We start from the raw sequence: 25,714 nt of genomic DNA, 5'->3' as shown, positions 1-25,714 counted from the left end.
AATTTTTTTTTCACAACTGCTACCAATCCAATCCCTGCATACTCCACTTTATCTCCCTGCACAGCCTCAGTTAGGGTTTTAAAACATGCAGCTGCTTGTAATCTGTTGTGGGGGACCTTCCCTTCCCCACTGAAGAGTTTGTTTTATGCTCTTCACAAGCCTGAAATTGTTCGAGTTAATGTATCATTATTTTGGAGAAAGGGTTTGCAGTGTGGGGGGAAGGGGAACTTTCCCCCCAGAAATCTGGGGAAATTTGTAGAGAAACGATGCGAAGAAATATGGAGTAACCTGCAAACTCACAGGGAAGAACAAACACAGAAATCTCCAAAAAAGAGAGAGATGATACAAATGAAGCTAAACCACTAAGCAAACACAGAATAGCTGAGAACATAGAAACAACACAGAGACACCGCTCCATAAGCCAGCGCAGATACCACACTCCCAGGCAAACCCACAATGCACTCGCCACGCATAGCTACAAACCCGCAAGCAAACAGAGAAACAAAGACAGCGACAGACACGCCGGGATGCGAACGCACACACGCGCAGGCACACACACACGGGCAGGGGAACGCAGAGGCGCAACGTACATGCACATGAACTCGGGGGAGACGCGCGAGCACACGCAGAGGCAGCATTACCCTGAGCTTAGCTCCTTTTCTCTCGCAATAGGTACAGCGCACCATACGGCTCTATTCCCTCTGGCATTGCGAGGGCTCCCCTGCCACTGAGCTCAGCCCATAAACCACTCCCAAACCCCAGCAGAGGCTTCTGTTTTTTGTTCGGGCCAATGAGAAAAGTATAGCTCACTCTTCCTTCCTCCCAGGAGCAGCGCCGGCTGGTTGAAATCCCTAAGCCTGAAACCGAATACCACAAACCCATGAGCCAACTGCAAGTGCCAAACCGGGGAAAAGGAGCAGGCCCCGCTCTGTGCATCGCTCTCTCCTCTCCCCAGGCGGGAGGGGTGCTCCCAGGGGTCGGGCGAGGGAGGCTGCGCCCGTCCCTGCCAGCATCCCGGCACCCCGGGGTCCCCCCTCTCCCAGGCCTCGCCTCACGGCATCTGGAAGCGGGAGCTGGAAGGACGCAGCAGGAAACAATAGCTACCTTTGGGCGACTCCGCACGCTAACGGCCTGACCCGCACCGAGCAACACTCCCACACTGGGGCCCTGTAACTGAAAGCCACAAATTACGCCGCAAGACAAAAGAAACCATTGTCACCCGGGAGACACGGGGCCAGCCCGCCCGGCCCGTCTACCGCTCCACCCCCGCCCCGCTCGGCCACCCCGGCCCCCGCAGCCAGCGGCCCCCTGCCGCGGGGCTCCCGCCGGCAGCCACCGGCCCCTCCTCTGCGGGGAACAGCCCCGGCTTCTCCTCAGGGAGGGCCCCGGTTCTCCCCTCAGGGAAAAGCCCCGGTACCCCCCTTCGGGGAAGAGCCCTGGCTCCTCCTCAGGACCCCAGCTGCCCCCTCAGGGATGAGCCCGGGCTTCTCCTCAGGGAGGGCCCCGGTTACCCCTTCGGGGAAGAGCCCCGGCTTCTCCTCAGGTCCCTGGCTGCCCCCTCAGGGATGCGCCCGGGCTTCCCCTCAGGGAAGGCCCCCGTTCCCCCCTTCAGGGATGAGCCCTGGCTTCTCCTTAGGATCCCAGCTGCCCCCTCAGGGTTGCATCTGGGCTTCTCCTCAGGGAGGGTCCCAGCTCACCCCCTGGGGAAGAGCCCCGGCTTCTCCTTAGTACCCTGGCTACCCCCTCAGGGAAGATCCCGGGCTTCTCCTCGGGGAGGGCCCCTGCAGCACCCACCTCCAGCCGCCGAGGCCGGCGCTGCCCACCTTGGGCCCCTCCAGCGCCCCGGCCGGGCGGGCCCGTGCTCCGGCCGCCGGCCCCGCAGCCGCCCCATGGCACCAGCACACTCAGCCCCGTTCCCCACTCAGGAGAGCGGGGCAACCCGGCTCTGGTCATTTTAAGTACAAGCAAACAGCCTACCAAAACTAAGTAGTCACTAATTATTACACAACGTGCATGAACCAGGCACTTCAAAAGCACATAAAGATCCGGTTCCTGCCCTGAGGGGGTTACGGGCTGAGCCATCAGACAAAACACACCACCCGAGGTAAGAGCTCGCCTATTTTCCACCATGCTCCAGAGGTTTCATAAAGCAACTGCAAGTGCCTCTCACAGATCACACCGGGCCCAAAGCCAGCGGCCACGCTTTCCCCATGCCGCCCATGTGGACAGTGTCCCCACCACCCATGCCACCACCACCCGTGGGGGCAATGCCGGGTGCTGGCCAGCAAACCCAGGCACCCAGAGCCCACCCGGAGCAGCAGCGTGCACCCAGCGGCCCTCCCAGCCCGACACAAGCCTGCTGCACTGGGGAGATTGCTTCTGAGCTTTAGGAATGAAGAGGCCTCTGTTTTGGTGAGAGTTTTTTTGGTGTTTTGTTATTTTGAGGGGGTTGTTTTGGTTTTGGGTTTTGGTGTTTGTGGATTTTTTTGATTGGAAGCTTCAGTTTCTGAGAAGGCACCCACCACTGCAAGGAAAAGAATCAAGCTGCTAATTCACAGCGCGCCTGCCCCTGGAACAGCATTTTGGTATCTGTGAGAATGCAACTCCTCTCTCCATCCTTGTGACATGGCTGTTCAGCTGAAGGCTCACCACAAACCAAGTCCTCCAAGCTCTGCCTAAACGAGGATTTGAGACTTAACGCACTGACTTGAAGACATAACCTTTTATTTACTTTGCTAGCTTGGAAAGTTTTAATGGGAACTTGTGCATATTGGTCTAATTTTCTTGTACTTAATTATTTTTATAGAGCGGTTTTGTATCAAAAGCAATTCACAAATGGCATACCAAGTGCATACGAATATCCCACATGCATAAAGCAGTGCCAGGTTGCGTTACGGGACCTGCAAGCTCCCTCAATTCAAAGGGCAATCTCTGTCTCCAGGGGCACACCCTCAGCTTCTAATTAGACCACAGCTCAGCAGAGCATTTTAGCATCTGTTTAAATCCATCCCTACTTAGTAAAGGAATGAATAGAAAGGAATGGATGTCTGAATAACAGCCTAGGAGAGGGAAAACAGGGCTAAGTACATGGTAACAGAGCAGCATCCTTCTGTGAACAGCTAGATGCTTCATACAAGATACCACTTCCTTAATTGAAAGCCAGCAGCAATATAAAGACCTATTATAGCAGTGCTTAGATATTTTAAGTAATAGGAAGAATTTTGAAGGCAAAAAGGGTGTTGTAGTGGCTGAGGCTTTCATTTTCATTTGTGCTATAGCACAAACATTACCAAGTTCTTAGAAGTTCCTGTTACTATTTCTATGGCCGTCATGACCTGGCACAGTAGCTGTTTCACTGCCACTGGTTTGCAAATAATCTTGCCAGGCTAAAAACAAAACCTAATAAAGAGGAGAGTAATTTCAGCAGGGCTGTTTTGATAAACAAGAAATCAAATTACTACTTTTTTTTTTTGGTTGGTTCAGGTTCAGCTGTATCCAGATTGCTTCAGTCCTAGTTGAATTTAAACAGAAACCTAAACCTGAGCTTGTTTTGAGCTACCTGAAAATGGTCATGGTGCACCATGACAAAAGGCAGCAGTTCTGAGCCCAGTTCAGTTTCCTTTTGTCACAGTTTCGTACCCTTAGGATTTGCAGTACCACAGGCATCCGAGGTGCTAATAACAAACTTCTGCCCCTAAAAGCTGATATTACAGCAGCACTGCCTTTTCCTCCTGCCCTGGCTCCTGGTTACACAGCATGCTGCTTGCTCTTAGCCAGGCTCCTGTTTGTGAGGCCCTTCACAGAACTCACACCCAGGGATGTGAAAGAGGGGGGGAGGCAGGAGCAGGCTTCCTCGGTTGCAATGAGCTGCTCGCTCTGCTCACCCAGAGGCCTGTGGCCCTGCACCTTGTGTGAACTGCAGAAGGGGTTTGTTGATCCCACTGCTATGGTTTTTTCACACGTCTGCACTGCCCTTTGGTTGGCGCAAGCATTTATGCAGCCATGTGGTGGTGGTTTGGACGGCCTGAAAAGTAACCAGTTTTTCTTCATTTCTGAGCCAGTTTTCAGCCAGACCAGTCTCCAGTCCAGATTACTCTGCAGCTGCACCACAGCATGTACTAGCAGTGAGGATGGGACAACATGGGCATGAGACTGGTTTTTTTCAGGGGCAATGCCAACTTATACCAGTTTGAAGTTTGTCATACTACAATCTCGGCTAGCTATCCCCTTAATTTCTCATGTTGTCTTACTTAAGAGGTAGTACTTGGGATGTTTTACACATTTTTTGACATAAACCATTTCCCCACTTAATTCATTCCTCTAAGGCTCCTATTAGGTAAGTAGTCATTTACTTACAGACAGAAAAATAACCTCATTACCCAGAATTTTTTGAAAAAGTTAATGGTGCAAGTCCAAGTGAAAGCCAGGGCGGTCTCCAGCGCGTGTAGTGCTCCTGGTAACCGAAGCAGCACAGCAGATGGAGCGTTCTCTAACTTCACTCCCAGCACGGAACTTGACGTGCAGGAGCCAAGACAGACATTTGTGTCTGGTAATGCCATCTGTGTCTGCAAAACCACAACGCTTTCGCTGGAGTGCTTTTTGTTTGTAGGGAACACGTTAATGGTGGGTATCGCATACTGCAAACTTAGTATTATGAGAATGCTAAGAACAAGAATGAAATGAACCAATCCCATTTCTGAGCAACAACAGGCATTAATAAAGCGTATGAATATTGACGATTTGCATAAAAGAATGGGCAGCATGAAAGCAGTGACAGCACTGACATTTAGCTCCACAACTGAACATGATCTCTTTAATAAGGGCTTATACCTTCTGGGTGCTCACAGCAATAGCTGTGACTAGTATCTATACAGGAAAGGGTCAATCTGAATTTCCAAAGATGGAGAAAGCTAATCTTTTGAGGAGTTCACATTCAAACTGGGCAAGTTCATGGAAGAGAAATCTCTTGATAGTCTCTAAGCACTCAGAAACTACTTCCATCTCAGGACCGCCCCTGCCTGAACTGCAGACAGTGGAAGTTCAGAAGATAATTTTAAGGGATGGCATTATTTTATGCCCACACTGTTCTTACACTCCTCCCAGGGCATCTATGACAGCACCTGACAGAAGACAGGTTACCGAGCACCACAGATCTTTGACCTGAGCCAGGACAAACTCTCTTGTGCTCCTGACCATCACTGTTTGTTATTGTTTTATCTTTGTTGCTGCTTCAGACTGATGAGGGTTTCGGGCCAATAGTGCTGTAAATCAGCTTTCTCTAGTCTTTATGCTTAATGAGGCTCACTAGCGAGATCCTCACCGCTCCAGCTGCATCACCCTTGCCTTTAACTCTCATGTACGGTAAGTCCTTTTCCCCACATCAACCTCTATTGTCACATTTCAAGCACTTACAGTCTTACACTGTTTAGCTTCCCTCTACCTATCACATCTACTAGTTTATCAAGCTGTCAACCTCCACCTTCACTTTGCCAGTGACAGCAACCTCAATGGCTCTGTGTCTGCTTCTTCATCAGGCATCTCCTTCCTTTCTACCAGGCCATCCCCCACACATGGGAAAAGCTCCATGTCGGAATCTGTTGAATTGCTACTTCTCTAAAATCCCTCTTTGAAACCTACCATCTGGCATTTCATGATGCAAGTAGTGAACAGCAAGAATATACTCTGCTTTTTCTGCTAAATTCTGTTAGTCATGTTGCTACCTTATCCTTTAAATCATCTCTGCCTTGCTTTGTTTACTTGCTACGTTTTTTTTTTCAGCATCTGGAGTGTGCCTGCTCTAGGAAAGGGATCGTCGTCTTTACTTCTTACCTTGTACAATCCATGAATCCTGAAGCCCTGAATCATGATCCAGTTTCTCAACTCCAGCAGATTATATAGAATGTTATTTAATTAACTAACCACTTGGGAAGCAAGTTGCCTGGGTTCTATTTTCTCCTCTGCCACTGGCTTACTGTGTGACCTTAGGCAAGTCACTTAGGACATTTCCAAATGCATATGTGAAATTTGGCACTCCTATCCATATCCAGTTACTCTAACAAGCTGCTCACAATCTTCAGAATGATAGACTATCTTTAGCTTCTACTGAAACAACAGTGCCGAGCATATCATAGGACCAGGCTTCCCCATGATGCCTGACACAGAGGCTCATCTATTATGGAGACCTTTACCTTCCAAAATGTTCATTTTTTCCAGAATGAGAGTAAACGCTGCATATCACTTTCTTACTGCATGCACCTTTGTATATGTTAGTACCAATCTATTTTAGACATTACAGTTTGGGAAGAGTTTTGAATGATTTGCAAAACACTAGAGGGTCAGTTCAACAGCAGAGCCCAGGATGCCACCAACATTAGGGCTGACCAATAGAAAACACCTCTGAAACAGAACCAGCAGTGAAGGGCTTCCAGGACTATATGGTCTTCATCAGCCATGTAGGTCAATAGTTCTTATATCATTAACAGTAACCCCTATCTCAGTTGTACTAATGCGTATGAAACTGACAGTGCACATTTTGAGGCCCCCAGAATCGTTCCTTTTTCCAATCATCCTATAAAAAGTTTCAAGAAAGACATTCAAACAGAAGAAACAGAGAGGTGGGGTTATGCTGTCACAACCTGCCCACAAACTACAGCTGAGGTAGGCAGAAGCAGGACAAACTGCTCTTGTGTTCAGTCTCAAACCTGCCCCAACGGGGTCCTCTGAAACACGAAACACAGCCTTGTATCGTCAGCCCAGTATTTGATCTTGCTGTTGAAGAAGTCAACTGAAAAGTAAACTGTCATGAAGGGCCGTGACAGAGTTTCTGGGGAGACACACACCTATTAAAAACAGACTTCATTTCACAAAACATCTCTCACCTATTAACTTTTCAGCCGTTAGTTGTTTAGAACCCGGAAAGGATCTGAACTCAGCCTACAGAAAGACTGTGACTACACTGTGTGAACTATATGACATTTCTGTATCCTACAAAGTGATTTCTTTGGGTAGAACTTTTGGAGAATTTACTATTTAAGTCTGTCTGCCGTTTTCAAAACTGAAGAATAAAAATGAACTTTTCAAAGAGATTTGATTAAAAATTGTATTCAGCAAAGATGTAAAAGGAATTAAACAAGGCAGTCAAGAGTAGAGCTTTTTAAAGACTTAAACAAACTTACTTTTTCACTTTAGGGTATTTCATCTCTGAAATAGCATTGGTAGCATCCGTCTGTCTGTCCTTCAAATGCTGTGGCCACATATTATCCACCCAGTCGACTAAGTCCACCTGAAATCCCCACCAAAATCAACTGTTAGTTACTGAACACACGGTAGGATATACTCTTTTGGCTAAAACTCTACAGCAGCAGCAGACACTCACAGGCAGCAAGAACCTTGCTGTTCATCAAAAGGCCTACAGACCCAACATGTTAACGTACATCACTCCATCACCACAACTCAGCCCTTTGCAACACAGACCAAAGAGAGTTTTTGCAGTCAATTTAACTGGGTGCAAATTCTGTGCTATGGGCACCTGTGAGCACCTCCTCTTGCAGCATCACCTGCTATTGGCATGCAGAGGCATTTTTGTAGCCAACAGTCTAGAAATTTTATGAACATTAAAATACAAATATAAAAGAGATTATACCATTCCAATACCTTACATTTCAAGGAACATTAACACTATTGTTCTGGCCAAATTCTGATTTGAGTAATTACATTATCACCTATTGTGCACTTCATTCTACTTGGGTATAAAATTCACCAAAGTTCTTGTCCACAAGCCAAACTTTTAGGAAGTGGGGGCAGAAGGAAACAGCGAAAGCTGAGCAATTGGAAGCATACTGCCAGCAAGGTGAGGAAGAGATGGAAACTGAAGATTGTTCAGGGCCATTGAAACACAGCTGGATGTCAGAGCATGAACTGCAATCTGTTCATCACAGCCACAGCAAGGACAAGCCTGCGACTCGTTCCTTGGTCTGCTTTATAATGGAGCCTGTGCTAGATATCCTTAACACTCCCTTCTGGTTATGCAAGTGGATCACATGTGCCAGGTTTCAAAACATGGGAAAACAGCAGTCAATCACCTTGGGAAGTCCAGCAAGGCAGGCTGTAGTGCTGTGTTTGGCCACAGTGTGGCTGTACGTGCCGACCCAGCCGAAAAAAACGCGACGTGTGAATGAATCTCCATGGCTGGGTCACTAAGCACCGCAAGCCCTATCCTAGATGTTGGTGACAAAGCTGTCCTCTGACTGCGTACAGCAAGACCTGAGAAGAATTCAGTCGTGGTGAGCCCCCCACTTAGCCTCCTGACTGCTACATCTTTTTCGAGGCCCAGCCAAGAATGTTATCCCTATCGGTCAACTCCACTGTTTGTATCCCCAGAGGATTTTCATAATAGGGCAATTAGCACATGAAATTCTTGCAGATTGGGGCTGACCCTTATCTATTTCTCCATCTGCACCAGGTACTGTTGATAACACACGGTACTTTGAGAAGGGGCAAAACGAGATAATGTGCAGCCAGTGGAAACAGGTCCAATTCCACGAATATCGCATTTGTATGTGAAAACAAAATTGATGGTTACTGCCCTCATTCTGAAACAATTCCACATCCTGATATTGCAACCCACAGTCTTTACACAACAGGGAACGCAAATCGACTATTTCTACTTTACGTGGGCTCAAAGAGCTCTGCAGAATTCAAGGGAACCACTCATACAAATATAGTATTTGACTAATATCTGACTTTATGTACTGCACTTCCCTTCAGCACCCACTGCCCCAGCACCTTCTCTCCTATTCCCAAGTACCTAGTGGGAATGCAAATCTCTCTCAGTGAGATCTAAATATTCCTGGGTTTACACACATTGTGCACTCGGGCCATATTAAACAGATACAAAGTATTCATTTACACATGGTAGCAGGTAACTAACTGCATTTTCCAGTTCTGAGCACCCAGGAGATTTGCACAGATGTTTTAGAAGCTCACTGAACATGATGTGCTTGGGAAAACCAGGATCAGCTGAACACCAGAAACTCCCCAGAGCACTTCCAAACTGCCCACTAGTGTCTGAATGACAGCAAAAACCTGCACAAACTTCTAAATTATGTGTTTAATATTCGATCTGTTACATGTGTGTAACAGACCACAAACACCTACTTAAGAATTACTTCTACAAATCAGCAGTTAGAGCTGCCATCTATTTTTGACCTGTTTGGGCAGAAGTGTGGTGTTTCTATTGTCTGCATAGGCAAGACACGGCCCCAGAGAAAAACCTGCTGGAATAATTAGAATAGCATTTAGAAACAAGGAGGAAAGTGTCTGAAAGCAAAATGTCATAGAGCTGCAGTTTCAACCCAGCAGTGCCTTGAGCATCCAGCAGCACAAGCAGATACAGAGGGAACAAGCAGCACATGCATTCTACTTTTGAGAAGTCCCTTTGTTCCCTGATCACCCAGGATTGATGCCCAAACCCTCTGCCGTGTGTTGGAGAAGACACTCGGATACCTCCGAGGCCATTTCCTCCATCACTTTGTGTCACAGAGCGGTGGCTCTAACCCTCACCCACACATGGCCACATTTTACGGTCACCGTTTCACTGCCAGTGACTCCATTGGGAAACAAATCACAGGAGTCCTCCACCTTTAAAAAACGTGTACAAACCTAACCCCCTCCTCTGACACTGCCAATTCTGACATAGCAGTGATTATGCTGATTTAATTATGTACAGATTTCTACATTTAATACACCTGTTTTCAACTTTTTTGCTTTGGAGCCCCCCTGAACATTCTTCAGTTAATAGGAGGGGTTCATATATAAGGAATTCAAACTTCCTGATAATTTAAGCTCCCTTACAGGAGGAAAAACAATAAATAAGTATTTAATTTTGAATAGAATTTCCTCTGAATACCTTGAGCTGAATTGGGTATCTGTGCAAATTGCATGATTAAAGAGTGCATCAGGTACCTAACTCCTGTAAATTGTTCCACTCTCAAGGAGACCAACTTTCTACTCGGGTGAAAATGAGATCCTGAGACTAGACGGACAGGAGTCACAGGTACTTCACATCACCTTGTTTAAACTCTATGTTTTATTTCTTACAAAGCAACCAGTGACTGGGTAGAAGCTGATAATAAACACCATCACCACAGGATCCCTTACCACATTGGGGCGCTTGACAATGTTCTCCAGCTTTGTGTGACTGAACTCCAGGCTGATGACATTGTAGAGTTTTTCACGCTGGGCCTCTGGTGTTTCATAGTATCTCACAAATTGAGACATGCTCATTTCAACACCCTTCTGTGTGTTCACATCCATCACGTCCACTATCCGTCGGCTTCCTGCAAACACGCAGAAACAAACTCAAAACATCTGCCTTGGCTTTATTTTTTTGTATGTATGTATGTTATAATATATATGTATATATTCTCAGCGACTGTAGGGAAACTTATTAGAGGATGAGACACCAGCATCAGCCCCTCCACAGGTTCTGAGCAGCTCAGTGAGTAGCAAACTAACTTGGAACTGGACTTTTTGCCCAGTATGACACTGAACAAGTCACCTGGTGTCTCTGGGCTTCACAGAGAGTAGTTTCCTCCTTTACATGAATTGACACAAGCAGAAGTACATTAAAAACTATGAAGAAGTGATATAATACGGTAGCAGGGGGCATGCAAGACAAATAGCTCTCCAAATCATACGCTGCAATTTTCTAAACATCCATATGCCTCTCAAGATGCTTTCACTCATGTACAAAAATTATCCATAAAGTGCAAACTGCCTTGCATCACCGGATGCTATAAAATGCTGAACACCTTATACAGATTGCTGAGTATTCTCAATTCCAGTCATCATCTGTGGAGATGGAAGCACTAAATGCCATAGAAGAGTGAGCCCCCACTTTGGATCTCCCAACAAAAACTACAGGACATACTTTCGGCTTCTCGAGTGGCAGACATACAAGTCTCATTAGCACCAGAATGTTGAACAGCAGTTTTAGTCGAGCCTTCAGCTTTATACAGATTAATCCACAATCTTCTCTTTGGCCAACTGGAAGGTTTCACCTCTCCCAACAATTTCATCATCCTAATTAGCAGTTCATTTGTGTGTGAGCAAACGAGAGCCCATGAGAGACATGCCTCATTTCCAGGAGAGAAGGATTCCAGCAAACAAACCCACAATGCTTCCAAAAAATTCACTCCAAAATAATTTTCATTGCTGAAGAAATAGCTCGAAATAAATTGCATTAAAACGAAATGGAGGGCCGATATACACCATCAGAGGGAATTATTAATAATTACAGCACCTGGCCTATTGTGTGCTTGGGAGCCGTATTTCAGCAAGAATGATAGTTTGGATTGCATCACTCCATTAAAAGCATCCTTAGCTACTGATAGCAATGACAGTGACAGATGTGATAATGATTCTGGAAAGAAACTCAAGACCATAAAGCTTTGTAATCAAAAAGAAAAATTTATACAGTGTAAATCTGGAACAGTCCCACTAGCCTGTCAGTCAAACTCTTCACTACAAGGCCGGTGAGCAGGATTGCATCCTTGGGCTGAGCTCAGGACCCTACCGAGTGTTGCCACCTTGAGGCAGGATGGGGAGAAAGTTCAGTTAATGTGTGAAAAAGCACAGGAGTCCTTAAATTTGGTATTTGCCTGTTTGAAACAACCTATATAAAACCTAGTTTTGAGTTGGGAGGTTTTTTGTTGTTGTTAAATTTACTATCTAGGGGAAACAGTCTTTTCTCAACTCAGTAGGTTAGCAACTGGGGTGAAGAACTGCCCTGAATAAAATAAAATAAAACCAGCCCCTGAATAAAAGCCAGCCTGATTTCTGGCCTCCAGTGCCTGGGGATTAAAACAACGGCTACAGCCTAGGGGGGTTAAGTACACAGACAGTGAAAAATTATATTGGAAGGGCTGCATAGCAGAGTCTGGGATCTGCCATATTATAGTCTAGGTTTGATCTCAGCTTTGCTGGAAGCGACCTTGTACAGCCTCTCAATTATCCCTTCTGAAAGAAAAATCAGCAGTTACCTGATGAATTAAAAGTATGAGGCCCAGTTCAATAGCTGGTTTGTTAAATGTACACGATTTATCAATTACGGGCAGAAGAGCTAAGATTTGAATTGATAGTCTCTTGACTTCCAAATTAAAGAGTAATTTGAGGGGATGTTTTTCTCTTAAACCACAGTACTATCAAACAAGCCCATACATAATGATTCCTGGAGTACCGCTCACAAAATCTGAGATGTATAATTACACGTTAACAGCCTTGTGCTCGCTGCCCACTTCCTAGCAGTTCTGGCTTACTGCCAACTTTATCTCTTCTTTCCTGAAAAGATTCAGTTCTTTCTTCTATCCTCTGCCCCTAGGAGGAGGTTAAAAAATATCATCCAGAAAGGGAGACAGGTAAAGAGTAAGGGAAAGAAGCATACAGAGGCTCCAAAAAGCAGTGGCAGGTGCAGAGATCTCAGGTCAGGCTGGATTTCTGAATATCACCGACGCCGTGCATTTTACTGATATACCACTTGTGTTAACCATTTCCTAGATATCCTCTTGCCACACTCTCACCCTGTGCTCTAAGAAGGGACCCCTTGCAATCAAGCCTGATGCAGCCCCCCGAGTCCCAGCAGGACCTCAGAGACCCTGGCAGCCTCTTGCCCTCGTACAGACCATATTCCTCACTTCAGCTCATTACCTGCTGCACATGGATTAACATATACCTAGATCCCTAGCTGGCAAAAAGCACCTCTTATTGCTGACATGGGAAGGCTTCAGTGCACCATGCATCACCTCTTCTTTGGCTTCCCAGGATGTTTTTCCAACATAACTCTTGACTGAAGAATGCCTGGACAGCACAGGATTAAGAGGCATTGTTTCCTCTCCCGCAGCAGATGTGACTCAAAGGCAAAGTGGTGATGCTAGGGTTCACTGGAGGGGATTTTACAGCCTAAAGCAGAAACATCTTCCTCCTCTACTGCTGCTTACTCATCAAGCACAAGTGAATCCCCAAAGGATCACAAAGACAGTAACTAAGAAACAAGCTAGCGCCATCTTTGACAAGAGGAACAGACAAAAGCAAGAAGGAGATGGAAGAATCAGTTGCAGAGATGTAAACTGGAAAATAAAATCAATCAGGAAGAGCTACTTAAGAACTATGCTTCATTTGAAACCTTAAAAAAAATACCAAGTTACTCCAGCCCGCATATTATTAAAATCCACAGTAAAATTAAGGGGAGGAATAGCACATATAATATCTGTTCCCTTTATTTACAGGCCTAGTGACCAAGATGCTGTAAAGGTTTTAACACATTAAATCCTATAACATTGCTCTATGCTGCAATATCATTTTTTTTTTAACATAGAAACAAACACGTGGAGGAAAAATGACTTGTGCAGAGTCCCTGCCTCCCACTGCCCACCCTCTGTAAGGTGGTTTGGTACAGAGATTTGCTCCTCTCTGTTCTGGGCTTCTTCACAAAAATACTTCAAGAGCAACAGGGAGGCAAATGTTGTCCTTGAGTCAGAAAGAAAACTGCACTGCACGAATGCAACTTACATAGGCACCTTCCCTGCACCAGCAAATGCTTTCACAAACCACAGCTGCACCAAGTCCACCCCAGAGACTTCAGGAGTGACGGGCTCCAACTCCAAAGTCATTCCACAAAGCTCTTGTCAAACTCCCCCATAGAATTTGCGCCCATGCTTTGCTTCACGTATAGAATATTGTAATGATTTTCCAGAGAGGGAACAGTGAATGGGAAATTCTGGGACTACAATAATCTCCTCCGGGGTCCAACAGTTGACATTTCCCATTTCTAAATAGGCGAAGTGCTGCTTTGCCCTGCTTTGATGTGAAACAGCTTCAGACTTGCATTACCCGGGGTATCAGCCTCCAGGTTGCAAATCAGCCCACCCTTTCCCCTAAAGTGGATCTGGCATTGGTATCAGGGGCAGTGCAAGCAAGAGGTGGTCCATAAGCAAAGCAAACATGAACCACACAGTAGAATATGAGAAATGCACAGGATGTGAATCAGAGGTGAAAATTACACCAGTGTGTTCAGGCTGTTGTCTCTTCCCCAGCACACCACTGGCAGAAAAAGGTACAACTCTCCCACCGCAGAGGAAAGACGAAATGTCCTTTCTGTAAGAATGATTATCAAGCCTGTCCATTAAGAGGATCAAGCTACCTTGGGGAAATATTTTAACCCTTTGTGATCAAATTAAGATCTGTGCCCAAGGTACAATATAGTGTGTACAACCAGAAACCAAGCTCAAATGCCAAAGGGTCAGGCCTGATGGTCCTTTCTAGTCTTTATGCCTCTTACTGGGAAAAAAAACCCTTGGTTTGTAAAGCAGGATTTTTGGCAGGGCCTTAGGAAATCTGCTAGCTTCACTAGCGGGTTAATTGTACCTAAAGACTGAGGCTTTGACTTGCATCCCAGTTAATCCCTCCAGAGCTCCTGGAGCTGGAAAGCATGTATTCTTCTGCTACCCACAGGAGACTATTATGATATCCCATACGAACCGGGAGGGACGTGAATCAGAGCAAAAAGCCCTTGCTCAAGCAGAGCTATTCATGACATTCCCTGCATTTCAGACCCAGGATAAGAACAACTGAAGTTGGGAGAGACGTGGCCCAACCCCGCTGCTCCCAGATCCACCAGAGGGCACAGAAGAACAAAGGGAAATAAGCAGAGCCCAGCTCGGACACTCCCTCATGCCTCTCCTAGTTAGTTTTCTCAACCAGCATTTTCCCCAGCACAGCCCAGTCCACCATGAAACAAATATCCCCAAGCCACCCAGATCTCCCTTTGCAGTGCTCTCTGCCCTTCCCCTTCACCTCCTCCCCCCAGGGATCTACCCTCCCCAGCACAGCCACACTGGATGCATAGCAGGAGCCTTTCCAGTGGGGTTAAATTATTTCCTTCTTATGGAGACGTAAAGCTACGAGGACCTGACAGACACCGTCCCCCTCCCTCCCCTCTTCGGTGCCTGCAGCTTTATCATTTGGTATAAAAATGCCAAACTGCAATAACCCATGTTATTAGTTTTTTTCACGCAGCAAAAGGTAAGGTATTTAGAGCATGTCCACACGAAAAGTGTAGGCCTGCAGAAAGTCTTAAGCCTTAATGCTACAGGACTAGATTAAAGAGAGAGGCTCAAAGCAAATAACGTGTTTTAGTGGCATTATATAGAATCAATTAGTATCCTTAAATCTACCCAGAACACAAGCTGTAATTTTCAATGATTCTTTGAAACTTCAGTCAGTGAAAACCACACGGGAAAAAAAATCCATGTACAAAGAAACATTTTATTTTTAACGTGTATACAGTATCCAAATGCATTAATCTATAGTATAAACATACTCCAGGTAGCTGAAAAGACAAAGCTAGCACACAAAGAACAAGTACAGATAGGAAAATAATACAGTTCCAAGGGAAGTGGGAAGGCATATAACTTTGTTGAAAATCTTATGTTTCATTTATCTATCAAATCTATTTTAAGAGCATTGATCATTTCCTAGAATGCCTCAACATAAAACATATTTAACAGTAACAGATGAAATGTAGGGGAAATGCTATAAAAATTAAATAACTTCATGTTAATAGCATCATTGTATTCTACGCTATCAAGAGCATCTCTGCCTACCAAGAATCCTACAGAAACTAAATTATTTTGCCAAGTGACATGTTAATCTGGCAATAGCAGAGTTCTTTATTTTTCAAAAGACAAGTACAAAGAAGCATTGATTGGATCAGTGCAATCTATTCTCCTTTTATTTTTAGGAAAACTGCCTGTGATGTAGAGCCACACCCCTCTATGGAAAGGACAATTTTGGTTTTCATGGCCTTATTTACATTGTAAATTCCAAGACATACTTTCTCAATGGTGGAAAGAAGAGCACAGAGGTGCCCAGGGCACCTGGCAACACGTGACAAAGCCCAGCCTGCAACCCAGCATCCAGCTCCAGGGCTGGAGCTCCTCCATCCATGCACCGATGGATGCCTCTCCATCGACGAGAGGGTCTGGGAAAGGGCTGAGCTGACTCACAAGCTCCCTGCTCCTCGAAAGTCTCGTCCCCCCTGTCCTGGCTGTGCAGCTCTCACCTTCTCTGGCTTTGACCTTGGCACTCCTCTGACTTTGGGGCCAGCAAATGGAGGTTACAAAACCTTTCTGGTTTTCTAGTTTTCTGCTGACACTGTGAACTAGATCAGCTCACTGAGGGGTTAGATGGGGACCAAAGCTGGACTTGGACTTGCAGAAAGACCTCAGGAACAAAAGCCAGCACGGCACAAGCAGGGGTGGAAGAGCCAGAACTAGAAGGGAAAGACTGCCTCTTCCCTTAGATTGCCTTTCTGCCCTCCTGAAATACCATCATCAGCCCATAATGAGAAACACCATGGCCTTGATTTTTCCTTGGCAACTAGGAAATGGAAGAAGACCTTCAATTCAACTACCATTCACATTACCGATTAATGTGTGAATTATATCAGCAACCCTGCAGCTCTTCTTTGGTCTAGGCTGATTTTTAAAGGTATCAAAGGGTTGACAACAACACCACATGCCTAGTATCCACACTTTAATGAGGACATCATAAGATGTATATAGCTGTGATTACATCAGACTTCCAGAACATGCTGATATTAATATATATTTTAGGTAAAGGCATAACTATATTGGAAAGCCATTTTGGACTAAGGTAAATGATGACACTATAGCATAACAATCACCCAACCACCATAAAATATTCAGGATTTTGGGTGTTATTCCTCCAGAATTTCTAGTTTGGATGAGCTAAAGCAGAGGATGCTTATTGCAAAAGAACAGTGTGACTACAGGGAGTTATTCTAAAATAGCTGTTCTGGTTAATTTTCCTATGTGGACAACTCATTTTTAAATCCACTTGTAGACAGAGGCTTTGAGATGACCATGACTACATCAACCCATCAGTTCAATTTCACTTTCATGCTTCGACATCATGGAAATACATTCTTTTGAGAGGTTGAATTTTTATTATAACGTTCATTCCAAGCGGATTTACTGCTGTTTATATCTGGACGCGAACACGACTGTTTTTAGCAAAACTGTCCCAGTTTAACTAAGATTTTTTGAAAGAGTTTGACTGTGTTAGGCAAAGGACAAACTTAAAGAGAGCTCAAACAGGAAGCTCATCTCTAAAAATAGAAATGGTTCTACTTCCAAAATGGTAAGTCAGCGGACATGCTAAACATAGGCAAGCGAGTGTTATAATATTTCATTTTTATTTCTAAGAGCCAAAAAAAGGCATCTAGAGGGAGCATCAAATACCTTCTTTTTAATTATTTTCTTGCACAGAAGCCCTAATCATGGATCATGGCTCACTCACCAGGCACACTTCTGATGCATAGCTCCCCAGTGGAAACTCATGACAGACACAGAAGGCTATATCCATCAAGTTTTAGACCAGCACCAGTTAGTGCTGAGAGCTAAACCAGCATTTAAAAATTTATACATTTTATATATATATTTTCCTCCTCCTTTCTGTGAGGGAGGAAGACAGTGTGTGTTTTCTGCCAGTTCAACTTTCTGAGCCACCTTACTGCAAGAAAGAGCAAAGCCCATGCCAGCACACAGGACGGGGGCAGGAAAGCAATGCCAGAAGTGGGGAGAGAAGGAAGAGAATGAACAGGACACCAATTTAGACTTGCTTAATTGGTCTGGCAAAAAAAGCAAGTTGTTAGATGCAATGGGTAGTGCAGGGAACAGAGACACAGTACCTGGGCATGTAATAGCTGGCAATAGCAAAAACTAGATGCCAGTTAAGATGACAAAAAGATGGCACAGCACCAGAGCACACTACTGGAATTAGAGGGACAAGTTTCTCTTTCCAGTCTGTCAGGAACACGGGGTAAGTTTTAACCTCTCTCTGCCCTAGGTCCTGGTTTCATGACACAAACTGTTCACCAATACTCAAGAAACTGATGAGGCTTAAATAATTTTTTTAAGCAGGGTCAGCCCCCTGACAGCTTCACAGCACAGTTCCACAAACACCAGGCTAAGGGATGTGCATCCAGCACCAGTGCTGGCAGCTGCTGTGGGAAGTCATAGTGACACCAAACCATAGCCCCGGCGTCCCCTTCTGACATCACAGACTGGGGCTTTTTTCTTAAACAATAAGCTATTTATGAGGCACAAACCCAGTGTATGTTCAATGAAGCAATGGCCTCTGAAATTCTGCAATACACTACTTTAATAGAGAGATTTCCACTTTATACGTGCACTGCTCCACCTTAATATTGGTGGATGCCAAAGTCCCAAAGAGTTACTTCAGAGCTGTTACAAACCAATTTTCAAAAAATGGGGTAGAGCCCTCAGACTGTAGGAAAATCACCGATGTAACCTTCACTTGAAAAAAAAAATCCATTCAGAAACTCTGAAGTCTAGTTTCTAATTTTAATTCTGCCCAGGAGAGAACAGAGTGCAGCTCCACAACTTTGCAATTCTTCCCAGCCCTGAGCAAACAGGGAGCAGTTCAGAAATCACATTACACTGTCTGATCAACATACACAACTGCTGGTGTCCTACCACGAATTAAAAGATCCCACGATAAACAAACAAAACCCCACCTGTCAAGTCCTACTGGTCCTGCTTACAGCAAAGTATGTTGATCCCTCTATCATTATTGGTTCATGGTTGATAAGAGTATCCTAATAGCACTTGCTCAAGTCTGGAAGGATTTATCTGTACTTCCTCACAAGCTGCTATGCGATTAGGGAGTAAAATGAGTTCTGTACTGTACAGTAGCCTCATCAAAGACAGAGGGATACAAAGGAAACAGGAGAGGTCGCTCAAGGGAAAAGAACGGCAAAAATATAAAGACAAAAAGGATGAGCCAGGAAGTCTTCAGTGCTGTCCTTGGAAAAAAAAAAGCCTGCTAGACAGAATTGGAGTGAATCACTTCAACAAAACAGAGTTTGTTTTGTGGGTTTTTTTTTCTAATTGTCCAGATGTTTCCTCCTTGTAGTTCTCACATTTAAAAAGAAATGCAACCGCTAGAAGTCTGGCCAGCTCACACCAACAGTACTTCTAAACCCCTTTGTTGATAAAGCATTGGTGTGACTCCATCCTAGCTTAGAGGCACATGGAAGTTACCATTTCAGTTGGTAATAGTTATTTGCCGATTTTAGTTGAGGTCTGACTTAGCAGATTTCCCAATTACAGAGAAGCTCCAGAGCATGAAGCACATTGGCAGTCCCAACAGCATGACTGTGAGGACATTAGGAACTTGATTTTAAAAACAAAGTGGTTTTAAAAACAAGTGGGAGATTTTTAAATAAGTTTTGGCTCCAAAACAATATGATAAAGGAACTGTTTGTTTTTCTAAAGACTGGGTCTTAAACACACGCTGATGTAATACTGCGAATAGTCTTATAACACCTGAGACAAATCACCAGCCTTGACATACTCTGCTTTCCAATTTTCCTTTTTTCCCCTTGAAAAAGTTTGTACCCAGGTAGATAACTCAGCTCCCTTAAATCACAGTTTGGTTTTGTATCCTCAGATTAATGGGAATAGCACTGACACGCAATTATTTTACAGTCGCTTGTGAGGAGCACCCACACTCAGCCTCATCCTGCAAGGATCCGTCCTTATCTCCTGTCTTCAAAGTGCTCTTGGATTCTCCTGCTCCTCTCAGCTACCACAAAGATTTAAGTCTCCCATGGACCTGAGTCCCCTGGTGAATTTAGGGTGTGACTTGCAGGATCCAGCAACTGAGGTACCCTCAATCTGAATCCTCACAGGCAGAAGAACACGTTGGCAAGTTGTATTTTATAAAACTACACAGGCATTGGCCTTCCAAACCGCAAGAACGAGGATGCTTTCATCACCTCAGCTTTGGTTAATACTCCAACAGTCCCACTTAAATGACAAGGAAACCAGCAGAACCCAGCGAGTGAGCCAGTCACCGATCACACCATGGGGCACAAACCCACCCGTGAACCACACAAGAAGTCTTACAATGAATGGAAATATTTCATACAAGTACCTCCCCTCCCATCAGATCAGTGTTGACTGTTCTCTCCTGGAAGAGCCTGGTCCACTGTGTTTTGAAAAATGCATTATTTGGACACAAGGACAAAGCAAAGCCCTCACTGCTTCCTCCTTACCCCTCCACACAAGACTCTCGGAGATCGAGCAGCTAATGACTCCTGACTCAGCTCTTCTGCTCTTCCAAAGGTGGAGCCCCCATTCAGGGGACAAATGCCCACGCAGGGGGAGAACCATACATCTTAATCAAGACTCGGATGCAAGTCTGCAGGCAGACTTTTGCACTTCCTTTGAACAGCCTGTTTCACTTTGTGAAGCACCCCTTACAACAGCCTTTCTCTAATAAACCTCTCTCCTAAGTCCTCTCGGTCTCCAATTTCACAACTTCCTTGAAACAAATGGAGCGTTGCTCTATAGAAAAAGTAACACTAAGTCCCTATTCAGCAGAAATGATGGAAAGTTTTCTGAACTGCAGTGTGTGGCTGCTTTGTCCTCCTTTTGTATCCACATGGCTAATTTTCTTTCACAGGATGGAGAACTGTACATTGATTAAGACAAAATTTCCCCTACTTGCCCGCAGACCACACTATGAGCCTCTCCACTTGCTTTATAGTTCGATGTGTATTCAACCATGATACAATTTTCAGAACAGATCAATTTGAGAGGGGGAGCAAACACGCAGGAGGAATGAACCAAAAAATCACTAGGACACAGTTACTCAGAGACAGTTATCTGGTTCGCTTTCAGCTTTTTTGAGTAGCTACTAACAAAAACCTGAACACATTTGCACAGCCAGCTTGGGAGCCATTGTACTAACACACCACAAGAAACATATCCTAATGTAAAAGAGATGTTGTATGTAGTCTCTGCCCTCCCTTCTGCCTTTACCCACCTGATCAGCAGGCACCACCACAACTTTCTCTTCTGTGGAGACACCACTTATGATTCTTGGTTCAGTATTAAATGGAATTTATACATATGGATATGGATACATCTATATGGTTTTCAAAATATATATATATAAATCCCATTTTATAAACCCAGAATAATCATTACGTACAATGTTTGCATCTCTTTCCGTTCCCCTTTCATTATCGCCTACTTCCAGAAGCATGGAGCACAGGGGTTCTTGTCTTTCTGTGAAGCACCTGCCATGTATGTTCTCATTTTAGCTGGAGTTCTTGGGGACTACAGCAGCAGAAAGATTTAACGGAACAAAAATGGCTAGATGAAAGATACAAAGCCTCCCATAGCTTATGGCTGTTACGTACACATAATGGGCAATAAACCCTTCTGTCCCACCTGAATTTCAATTATTTCAATCGCCTGCTTAATTAACTAATAAGGGAGCTTGTTCCACCCCATTGCAGTCCTCTGCACTAAGAGGCCACGGCCCACCCCATTCAGTACATCATTTACAGTTTCCAGCAAAACTGGAAACTGAGATTCCCCAAATTTTGTACCCCACGCCACACTGAACCTGAGCAGATCACGTCACCTTTCAGCCTGGTTCCCACCTGGGAAAAGAAGGCCACACTATTTAATGCGCACCATCACACCGTACAGCTGCTGTTACTCTTACAATGAGCAAAATGCTGCGATGCCAAACTTCAGAAAGCTTGCTTAGGTCTCTCCCCTCTGAAAAAACCCTTAACAGGCAGTGATGTACTCCTCTGCAGGTCTAATTTCTTCCACTGATGTTAAAGAAAGCTCAGTTGCTCACTTCAGTGTGGCACGATGAAGTCCTTAACATCTTATTCACTTAGTGAATAAGCCATGAGCAGATGTATGATGGCACACAGAATCTCCTCCGGAACCAATACTTGTCAGCAGCACAAGGGAAGGCTGACCTGCATTTGCAGGGCCAAACTCCCCTATTTATAGGGCTTTTCCCTTGCAGACGTGTGGGATTTAATGATGTCATTTATTCTATTATCTTTCTCCACTGACACCATGATTATAAACTCATAGTTGAAGCAGAGACCTTCACACGTATTTCTTTAAACACTCAATTTGCCGCTGAAGTTTTTGGCTCAGCTCCTGTTCTTTCAGTGTTTCTAATGAGAAGGCAAAACCCAGCAATAATCAGATATCTCTTCAGCTACTCCCAGCAAAGAAAGCAACAGGATATGTAAAGCCTTGGGTTTCCTTTCACCCTTTGTCTTGGAGATCAAAGCCTGCCACCAGGTCTTTAAAGACTTGACAAAACCACAGAAATCAAATATTGAAATGATCTATTAGGTCCCGTCTTCTGCATCACCTCCTTGGGCCAGGGGAAGATCACTCTCTGCAACAGCTTTTGGAGCTTTGCCATGTTTGCTTTTTACTGCCATTCCTCACTGCACCAATTTTATCACAACTAAAAGCTTTGCTGCTTTCAACTTTACTTGGGATTCTTTATACAAGACAAAACCACCAAAGCCTTTCAACACAGCAACTAAATGAAGGGAACCAAACATCTTCTGTCCGTGTAAGCATTATGGCCCAGGCCAGCCTGCAGCATCAGATTTTAATAGCAAAATACATGACTGATGATACAGTCTTCACTGCTCCCACGCTTACTTTTTTTAATTCTATAAATAAACCCTTAGTGAGTTAGTTAAATAAAATCAATCAGTGAATTGATGTCAGTTGTTAGACCACCCCAGGAATAGTGTAAGTCCTGTACTTGCACTGTTCCCACTGATACAATGCCTGGCTGGGCACGGTGAATTCCATACAACAATGCTGCTGATCCTACAGAAGTGACGGCTGTGGTCACAACTTTAACCTCTTCAGCCCAGGGATCACAATAACTGAAAGTCTCTTTTCTTCCTGACAATCCTCAGCATGTTTTGAAATCTCCCCTTTTGCCACCAGCCAGGATTGCAAACTCAACTTCGGGGGTGTAGAATACACACCCTAGCACACAAAGCCACACCAGCCCCTAGAGAGAGGAGACGATGCACATTACAGACTCTGCAGCACTGCTTAGGTTTATTTAGTGGTTTATTTAGTTTATTTAGGTGTGAGTGTAAAAGCTGGGATTTGGTGGTGATAGACCACCAGCCTGCGGCAAGCAAACTGAAGAGAGGTCAGCTAAAAATAAAAAATAAAAGCAAATACAGCCAGACTAGTCATTAGAGTCTATATATAGACACCCCAGTTGTGCAGGGACTCCACACCTACCCGGGGAGCTCCTGGGCAGACTGTGACAACCCAGGAAGACAAAGGCAGTGCGGACATCAATTACAAGTCAAAGGGCAAGACACTGCAGATGCCACAGAAAAGCAGATACTCTTTTAAATTCAATCAGTGCTGACCCAAGCAAACCACTAAAAAAAAAAAAGTAATCAGAGAAAGAGAAAGGGGCTCAGCTCAGACTGATAGACTGATGCATACATTCATGTATGTTTCCTCTTTCTCTCCCCTTTACATGGTTCATAGCTTCCAAAACTACTCAGTGCTCCCTTCTTCAGACTGTATGATGTCCGTGAAGAATAATATAAAGACAAAAATCAAACAAAGGAAAAAACGGAACGTTTTGGCTTTCTGACATCAAAGACTAAAGCAAGTGATTGCATTTGCTTCTTGAACTCATGAGTAGCCAACACTAGAGATGGTCAACAGTGACCACAGAAGCCCTGGCTTTCAAACAGCTTGCTGAGCAGGGCAGTTACCTTTCTCCTTGCTCAGTCCTAGGTTAACCTTGGCAAGTGTACTTGATTTGTTCCTCGGTGTAATTAGCATAAAGCATTCACAGAGGTATGTATGTATGTATGGAGATTCAAGAAGACGTATCTGGGAAAACACACTTTTTCTTTTCTGCCCATCTGTGACAGACACCTCTCCATGCTGTGGCCCAGAAGCACTGTTGGCAGAAGAAGCCATCCCAAAAGGCCTGGAAAACATAAATTATTCTGTATAGCTGCCTCTTCTGGGCATGAGCAATAAGTCACTCAGAATCACACAGTTGGAGGAAAAATGTGTAATAGCTATCGTGCTGTCCCACCACACTTCTGGAGTGTTTCTGGAGACCGTTGTGACTTCCACTTACATGGCCAGCAGCCAGGGAAAAGGACCAGGGGTCTGAGAGTCTCCCCAGCAGCCCTGGCTGGGAGTATCCTTGAGATACACAGTTTACTGGCTAGAAGGCTGACCCTAGTTACAGAGAAGAAATGGACAATGGGGATAAGTTCTCTGAACTTCTGAGAGCCCCTAAAAAAAGGGAGTAGGAGAACATGAAAGAAAGAAAAACAAACAAGTGAAGATACTATGCAAATCTAAAGACAACAATCACAAATGTGCAAAATGTTTTGGAATAAAACAAAGCCCCAATACTTACTAGCTGCAGCTGTGCACTTACTTGTTTTTTAAGTAGTCCATATGCATATACTAACACCACCAATACACCAGCATGACATGCCAAGAGTGAAAAATAAGGAGCCTGCAGAAATAACACTTGCCAAACTTCTAGTGCAGATGTGGCAGATGTTTAAGGAGACATTAAGAGAGCCAATGACCCTCAATCAGATTTTAAATCAATTTATGAAGAGATGACAGTGACATTCTGTCCTTCAAAATTAGCCATCAAATCTATCTTAGACAAGACATTACAAAGCTTAATAGCTATTAAATTACAACATTTTTTCTTCTTTCAAGGGTTGTCTCAAGTTCCTAAGCAGACCAGCATTTCCTCTCCACTTCTCTGTTTGTATTCTTGGCTCACAGCCATTTCAGACATCAGACAAATTCTTACTGCTGAAATTAATCCACCGTCACAGGTTTAAAGAGTATCCAGAATATCTTTTGTATGGAGGTAGGAGTCTAGTTACAACCATTATTCCAAGTGCGCGGTTTAAAGTGTTTGTTCTTTAAAGTAAAGCTACTGTACAGGAGGGGTGTTTCATCCACACACATTACACATAGGTGCACGTTCATGCACACTAACGTGCAAGTCATAAACAGTAGGTCATAAACATGACCAAACTAAATTACAGTTGGTATCTGCATTTTTTTAAACAATGAAAACAAAAAAGATCCAACAAGCCATGACAATGTTTCTTTGGAAGTCTGATGAAACACTAAAAAAAATAGACACTTGAGCCCAAGTAACTGCAAATGACAATCAAAAAACCCACCTTTTTTTCCCTCTCCTTATTATTGCCACAGACTGGAGTCTTCAAAGGGAGAGTCAAAAAAGCTAGGCTACCAACTGTTATTTCCTTGGGACCTATAGGTACTCAAATATGGAGATGATACAGCAATCACGCTAGAAATAGAAAGTATGGGTTCAGAAGAATTTGAGACCAACCACTCAGTAACTTTCTATGGAGTTTACGTGCTTTGGGAAAACCCAGCACCATCTCTTTAAAACATTCTGTAACAAATGTGTTTCCCCTGATTCGAAGAAGAAAAGAGAACAAATGATAGGTTTAAATAGCACCAGCATACTATAACCATCAGCACTTAAAAACCCAACAAGTTTACACATAACACAACTGTTTTCAAGCTATGTTCTCTCTATAACCACTCCCACACACATTCAGATGCAGGGAGTTATGATCATTCCATTTCACATTTGAAAAACATCATTCCCTTCCCAGGTTCAGCAAAGGCGTCAAGTTTTGAAAACACTGCACTTCAGAAACACGGATACCTGGAGGTTCAGGCAGGATCTGAGTCCTCTGCTAAAA

The 25,714-nt window shown here is 44.3% G+C and overlaps 1 protein-coding gene across 10 annotated transcripts in view; it reads right to left on the bottom strand.

Moving 5' to 3' along the window:
• KDM2B (lysine demethylase 2B) overlaps nt 1–25,714 on the bottom strand; it is a 125,943-nt gene that overhangs the window by 79,430 nt on the left and 20,799 nt on the right. For 9 of the 10 annotated variants that reach the window (XM_080369810.1, XM_080369811.1, XM_080369814.1 and 6 more), the window contains 2 exons: nt 10,159–10,337; nt 7,176–7,282 (listed from right to left, as the gene is read on the bottom strand). In XM_080369810.1, coding sequence (XP_080225936.1) covers nt 7,176–7,282; nt 10,159–10,337 — 286 coding nt within the window. Of the gene's footprint in view, nt 1–641; nt 1,014–7,175; nt 7,283–10,158; nt 10,338–25,714 lie in introns of those variants that run through there. The other variant, XM_080369815.1, reaches the window with a different exon arrangement.

The sequence above is a fragment of the Falco punctatus genome, assembly GCF_963210335.1.
Source record: "Falco punctatus genome assembly, chromosome: 1".
NCBI lineage: Eukaryota > Metazoa > Chordata > Aves > Falconiformes > Falconidae > Falco > Falco punctatus.
Note: the sequence above shows the minus strand (reverse complement) of the source record. Positions and strands in the feature narration are given on the sequence as shown.